The 7,500-nt window shown below is 48.0% G+C and overlaps 2 protein-coding genes across 2 annotated transcripts in view; both read right to left on the bottom strand.

The window, feature by feature from the left end:
• Positions 1–389: 389 nt before the first annotated feature.
• On the bottom strand, positions 390–1,169 carry prr18 (proline rich 18; the record flags this gene model as incomplete). Its single annotated transcript, XM_084458665.1, has 1 exon — positions 390–1,169. One exon carries the CDS (start codon positions 1,167–1,169, stop codon positions 390–392), a length of 780 nt encoding a protein of 259 aa, XP_084314791.1.
• A 3,132-nt stretch (positions 1,170–4,301) lies between these two features.
• The window catches only part of sft2d1 (SFT2 domain containing 1), a 16,693-nt gene continuing 13,494 nt past the window's right edge, over positions 4,302–7,500 (bottom strand). Inside the window, exon 8 of the mRNA XM_084458666.1 lies at positions 4,302–4,927. Within this exon, the coding sequence (XP_084314792.1) occupies positions 4,888–4,927 (40 nt within the window). The 3' untranslated portion in view covers positions 4,302–4,887. The remainder of the gene's footprint in view (positions 4,928–7,500) is intronic.

Below are 7,500 nucleotides of genomic sequence, written 5' to 3' on the forward strand. Positions count from 1 at the left end.
AAATCCCGGCAGAAGACGCACAGAACCTGTTGCCGTTGACAGCTTTTGTTTCCTGGACACAAAGGAACCAGGGTTCCTCATCTCGAGAGAGCGCGCTGCACATTCCGTCAGAAAAGAGAACCCTCTTCCAACTAGGAAAAAAAAGCCACGTGCAACGAACAGACAAGAAGTCTGTCATTACCAACACAATATACTTAATTCACATTTCAATAGCTCTACTAGCCCCTCTACAAAGTAGGCCAACGATTCCAGTGTGCAAAGAATAGGCTTTCGCCGTGCGTATTAGTGCGCAGTGTTCTATAAACGTCAACCGCCATGTCCCTGGGAACACCATGTATCCGGATGGTAAAGTCTCATCCAGACTGCTCTCTGATCAGCCCTGGGAGGCGTCAGCAGCCTTTAAGGTGGGGAAGAGAAGCAAGTTTGTCCACTTTCCCAAAAGCAGCCGCACTCTCCACTCCTTTCAGCCACTCTTTGCATTTTCTCACGACCGTCTCGTCCACGTATGCGTCCTCCTCCTCGTACTCCACGTCGTCATACTTGTATTGATCGTTCAGCAGTGAGATTTTCACGATGGCGGTGATGTCCTTCGAGCCCTCTAGCTTGGCGGCAGGTGCGCTGCTCTTGGAGCCCTGAGCCCTTTTGGAGGGGAAAACTCTCCTGTGCCGGAAGTCCGCCGACGCACAACACTTCTGCTGTTTTGCCATCATCTGTTTCTCTAAATTACGCTTCTGAATGACAAGAATGGCTTCCGGTGTGAGACTCAAAGAGAACTGGATCTCTCCTTCCGCTTCTTTCCCGAGGGAGCTGCGCGAGGACTGTTTGCTGTCCCGGTGTGTCCGGGACTCCACGGAGCTGGAGCGCGTCATGCTGTCACAGGAGTCCTTGGGTTTGGGTAAACTGAGCCACGGGCTTCTGGCCTCTCCCGTCTCCGGTCCGCTCGCCGGGTTTTGCGTTTGGAGTTTGGTTTTCTGCTGTTGGGGTTTCCTCCCTAAATTCCTCAGATTCGCCGATGTCCAAGACGAGGACAGTTTGTCCTTCTCAGAGTCGGTGTCTTCCACTGGTTTGCTTAACAGACCCGAGTGGGGAGGCACGTCTTTCTTCCTCCTAAACAGCTCCCTGCCGGGGGAGGAGATCCTAGTGTGGAGGTTGATGGGAGGAAAAGGCATCCTGGAGATGATCAAGCTATACGGCGAACGTCAAAGTCCCTGGAGATCGGATGGAAAACGTATACGAAAACAACGAGCGAGTGTGCGTTGTAATCGCATTATCCGCTAAAGCAGCGCGCCCGTGTGTCCACCTGCTGTCCACTCTGCTATTGAACTGGTGAGGAGCAGGACATGCTCCAGCTCTTTATAGTGGAGATCTGGGGGACGGGGGGCGTGGTCTGGAGAGAAGGGGGGTAGGGGTGGGGGCGGGCACGCGGTTAAACAAAGCCTTGGAATAAAAACAAGCATGGTATGCGTGGTGATGTCATACAGTCGTTTCCAGGAATGTATTATATTCTTGTTTGTATTGTATTAAGAGGATGGGTAAGGTGAACACATAAAAGCCACTGGACATAATTGCTTATCCATTATTTTTTTTGCACCACTAATCAAAAGATGACCGTGATATTTCAAACCAACAAGAGACGTGTCAAGAGATGAGACAATGTTTCCATTGCACCAAATAATGTTTCAAAACTGGTTACTGATATATTAACCTTAATAGCACATCAACCACAGATCGAGAGAAAGAGAGAATGAGAGAGAGAGAAAGAGAGAAAGAGAGAGAGAGAGAGAGAGAGAGAGAGAGAAATAGAGGGGTAGTGGAGCTATCCTATGATGCCCAGTGCTATAGCTAGGCTTTTTAGACAGTGCCCTTCAGAAACACACAAACATTGATTTCTCGTCTTTTACAGCCCTGAGTTTAATTCTTCCAGAGAGCCAGGCTGTTAGCACTCACTTGTCTGCCTTGTGTTAAACCCCAGGGGAGTAAACCTCAATTACCCTGGCCGTGCCCATCCATGTTCCCAACTGTTTCTGATCCAAACAGCCCGGCCTTATTGCCGGAAGCTGTGTTGAATATCACTGATTGATTAATTTCGAATGAAAGGCTACATATTGACTATTTAGAATTGGTTGACACTTGACCCCTAATAGTGCTCAATACACAGTTGTGTAAAGACACATCAATGGAATACTGAGAATATTGATGAAAAATGTCGGCAATTACAACTCTAATAAACAGTGTTAGAACCATTTGTAACAGTAGAAGAACCCTCTCTAAGAAGAGAGAGATAAAGAGAGAGACAAGAAGATCCTGTCAGACTACTCAGACACCAACAGAGTGTTTTAGGGCTTTGGTGAGCTGCTGCCAGCTCACTAGAGCAAGTACCACTGGGAGATGAGGGTTGATTACTGCAGAGGGTTGATTACTGCAGAGGGTTGATTACTGCAGAGGGTTGATTACTGCAGGGCCAAATGTAACGTAATCAGTGTGTTGGGGGGGGGGGATGTCCATAACAAGATGTCAGTCAATACTAGGAGCGTGTACGAATAGAATCATGGGGGGGAGCTAGAGAGGACCTGTACATTCTGACACCTGGGTGACAGAGCTGACACAGATGGTGACGAGCTCTATGGAGCCAGAGCCAAGGTCGTTTGTAGCCTGTAAAAGCCAGTGATTGTGTTGTGATTGTGGTCTAAGCTGGTTGAAGCCCCCCCTCCACCTTCTCTACACCTTCAGCCACTGGCTGGTTGGGTCCTGGCTCTCCTCCTCCTCACACACACACATCTCTTCATTAGCATAAAGATCACATGACCCAGAAACGCCACTTCAGCTGGGCTGAGCTCCGGCATGCTCTAGCGTGGTAGTCATGGTAACCGCATCCCCAGGAGGCTGCTGAGGAGAGGATGGAAGGATGCTGCTGGAGAGCCAGGCGGTTATATTAGGTCATGTCTGGATCAGGGGCATGAGGAGTGGGCAGAAGGCGACGGATCATTAGTACATCGGGCAGACTGTCCTATAGGACACAAAGCCAGCTCATTTGCCGCCAATTAGTTTGAGCACAGAGGGTGCAAGAGAGAGATTTTCTCTCAGTGTGTCACTACACACATGTGAGGCAGAGCAGAGAGCAATACAGGACAGGAGGACTGGGTCTTGGTCTCTTGAGCTAAGTGGAGGCAGGACTGGGCTGATGAGCAGTCAGTGAGAGAGGCAGGGTCGCTGGGCTCTCTGGGCAGACAGGGGCCCCACGGAGAACCAAGCTCCATCTGAGAACCCCTCAGCCTCGTTTTTCATACATCACCGCCTCCAACAAACACCTCTTTCGGGGTGTTTCTCTGCTAAGGGGACAGGATGACATCACCGCATTGGGGAGGGGAGGATGGACGGTGCCCTGTAGCGCGTCAACCTCCCTCCCTCCGGCAGGACACTGGAAATAGGTTGTGGATGGGTCTTCCAGCACGACAATGACCCATAACATACGGTAAAGGCAACAAAGGAGTGGCTCAAGAAGAAGCACATCCAGGTCAGGGTTAGGGTTAGGGTTAGTGGCCTAGCCAGTCTCCGGACCTTCATCCCATAGAACATCTTTGGAGGGAGATGAAGCTTTGAGTTGCAATGCTACAGCCTTACCCCTTTTAATACGACCACGTCACCGGCAACATTTTAAAAATATCTAACAAATATTTAATAATATTTAAAAAAAATATCTAACAAATCTAAAAAAATTCCTCACTCCAACACTTGCTGAAAGCTGAGAAACTGCGCTTTCTAGTATTATAGGGAAAATCCAATTAATATTCGAAATGTTGTCACTTTATTTTCAGGGTTAAAAGGGTTAAGGATTTGGAGAGGATCTGCAAAGAGAGAACCACAATCCCTCCTGAGATGTGTGCAACCCTGGTGACCAACGACAAGAAACGTCTGACCTCTGGGCTTAACAAGGGTTTCTCCACCAAGTACCAAGTCATGTTTTGCTAGGGGATCAAATACTTACAAATACTAATCAATTTATATATTTTATATAATGTGATTTTCTGGATAATGAACAAAAAAAATCTGTCTCTCACTTAAAATAAACCTACTATTACAATTATAGACCATTCATTTCTTTGTCAGTGGGCAAACTTACAAAATCGGCAAAGGATCAAATATTTCCTTCACTGTATACGTACTGTATACACACGCACGCAGGCACGCACGCAGGCACGCACGCACACACGCACACACACAAAAACTGTACCCACACAGACGTACACACACTTGACCGTGTCTCAGTTTCTGTATTTAGAAGATCACAGACATGAGCCAAATATTACAGTTCTATTATAATGAGTTTACTGAATGGAGCGCAGTTTCACACATTTCAGTCTCAAGTCCTTCACACAACTGAATTGTAAAGTATCATACTTGTAAGAGGGAAACTAGCATCAAAATACTAGTCATACAACACAAAAGTAGAAAAATGCTAAAGCACTTGGTGTTTAAGTATTACAGGCATGAATTGCAAAGCTCAAAGCTATTTCCCTGCACTCAATGAACCATATAAAATTTTCAAAATAACATATATTAGGAATATTATTAAATATTACAATTTCAGTCACCACGCTCTCGCACCAAAATCACAAACACGCCTTAAAAAGACTAGAGTGTAGCAAACCGGAAATAAATTTAGCCGACATTTAAGCATAATACAGCCAATCCATATATTTGGCGAGGACATAACTGTTAACATGATTATATAGACAGACAATTTAGGCTTCACAGTAGCATTGAACAGAATTCAGAGGGAAAAATAAAAGTGTATAAAATTCAAAAGAAACATATTTTACAGATCAACTGTGTTTCCAGTTTGCGTATTGGGACCGGTCGGCAGGTGAAAGGGTGGAGCCGGATGCACTAACTCAGGCAGGTGGTGAAGCACTTCATCACTGCATCTCTGTGGAGATAAAAGCAGAGAAACATTTATGGCAGCACATGAAAAACAACAAAGATGTCATGATAAACAATGCAGTATATTGTATTGTATTGGCTGACAAGTGGAAGCACAGAGGCTAGAAGCTAGGACAGCGATTTGTCTTATTCTGAATCAGGTATTTCCTGCATATTAATGTACAATACATTTATAAAAAGCATAACAAATGTATATTGTATTATACTCTTATTTTAATTAGTGATTGATCTTCGCGCGCATGTTCTGCTGCGACGACACTGTCTGCACAATGGCTTTCTATCATGTGTAGCACTGTACAGACATGAAAATGAATTTCCTGTAAAGGACAATAAAGAATCTATCTAGTCATGCAATTACTCTTTATCATTATGTCGCCTATTGTATTAATACTTAAAAAAGAAAAAAAAATCTGTCAAAGCGCTTTTGTATTACAATTTGTCCTAAAGCGGCTATGCAAGTTGAAGGGTGAAGACCCAGTCCAGTAAAGGGAAGTGAGAATGGCATCTGAATTCCTGTGGTGTTGATTTGTATGAGAGCACCAGGGATGCATGCTCTGGTCCTGTGGGGTTGATATGCATGGTAGAGCACGTGGGCTAGGGAGGGGGTGGGCTAGGGAGGGGCTCGTGGGCTAGGGAGGGGCTGGTGGGCTAGGGAGGGGCTGGTGGGCTAGGGAGGGGCTGGTGGGCTAGGGAGGGGCTCGGGGGCTAGGGAGGGGCTTGTGGGCTAGGGAGGGGCTCGTGGGCTAGGGAGGGGCTCGTGGGCTAGGGAGGGGCTCGTGGGCTAGGGAGGGGCTCGTGGGCTAGGGAGGGGCTCGTGGGCTAGGGAGGGGCTCGTGGGCTAGGGAGGGGCTCGTGGGCTAGGGAGGGGCTCGTGGGCTAGGGAGGGGCTCGTGGGCTAGGGAGGGGCTCGTGGGCTAGGGAGGGGCTCGTGGGCTAGGGAGGGGCTCGTGGGCTAGGGAGGGGCTCGTGGGCTAGGGAGGGGCTCGTGGGCTAGGGAGGGGCTCGTGGGCCTCGTCCTCCCTTTCTCTCTCTCTCTCTCTCTCTCTCTCTCCCTCCCTCTCTCCCTCCCTCCCTCCCTTCCTCATGCTTCTACAGTACCTCTAGCCCTCTCTACCTCATCCCTCCCTCATCCCACCACTACAGGTACAGAATGTTGTGGGATGATGCAACAAGCGGTAACCAAGGCAACAGCAGAACAAGGTCACATCTACTTCCTCTCCATCTCTCCCTGTCGCTCTCTCTATCCATGTGTTGCTATGCAGACTCCGGATGCTGGAGGAGGTGGTGGGAAGGCAGCCAAGGTTACAGAGAGGAGGAGGAGGAGGAGGAGGAGGGGGGGGTCATAACAGCAGGGGGTTGGTGGAGAGACTGGTGATCCTTTCTTCTTACACTCCCCTGATTCGCAGTTCTTTCCCATTCACACATAAGCTATGTTGTGCGCACACACACACAAGCACACACGCACACACACACACACACCCACTACACTCACCTCCTCTCCAGAATCCCTCCCTCAGCATCCCCCTCCCTCCCTCCGCTCACCCCAGTTTCCTTTTACGGTCCCCAGCGGAGGCTGACCAAATTCAGAATATACTCCATGAATAAATGATCATCCCATGAGTGCTTTCTGATGAAACACCTGAGCAACGGCTAGATCCCAGACCGATAGCCTGACTAGCCCAGATGTAGCTAGTGCGTTAGCATTGAGCCTATATAGCCAAGATGCACTTTAGCTGTTAGCCTGGCTAGCTCAGATGTAGCTTGACTAGCCCAGATGTAGCTAGTGCGTTAGCATTGAGCCTATATAGCCAAGATGCACTTTAGCTGTTAGCCTGGCTAGCTCAGATGTAGCTAGCGAGTATAGCATATAACCAGAGAGGCAGCAGTACAGGTCTTTCCCCTGGGCTGACTGAGGGGCCGGTACAGTCTATATATAGAGACTGCAACAGGGTAAACTATATTATAGGATCATCCCTGGACATGTGAGCGGTGCTGTTGGACAGGCTAGGGATGAGTAAGACGAGTTAGAAAGAAGACTTAGAGGGATAAGTTGTCTAGAAGGGTAGACTGGCCGGGGGGAGAGAGACAGAAAGAGATGGAGAGATGAGGGCGTTAAGGCCATTGGGCAGGAGGTGAAAACGTGTATTATTATTGTTAGCTAAACATTATTATATATTATCATTTCTCTGTAATAACAAAAACCCATGGGCTATAATCCAATCTCTACTAAATGACAGTGGATTTACACAAGAAGCTTACTGGCTGGGGAAAGTAATTTGTCGTTCAAACATGAGACCTAATTCCCAGACTGAGAACAACAAGGGACTGGCTTTAGAGCACAGCATGCTTAAGAGTATTAATACAGAAAAACAACACTGGTGTAGCATACAGTACAGTAGCACCGCATCACAAGAGAGGGCTAGAACAGGGCTAGAGCAGGGCTAGAACAGGGCTAGAACAGGGCTAGAGCAGGGCTAGAGCAGGGCTAGAGCAGGGTCAGAGCAGGGCTAGAGCAGGGTCAGAGCAGGACTAGAGCAGGGTCAGAGCGGGCTAGAGCAG

This window comes from Borostomias antarcticus (genome assembly GCF_949987555.1).
Source record: "Borostomias antarcticus genome assembly, chromosome: 25".
NCBI lineage: Eukaryota > Metazoa > Chordata > Actinopteri > Stomiiformes > Stomiidae > Borostomias > Borostomias antarcticus.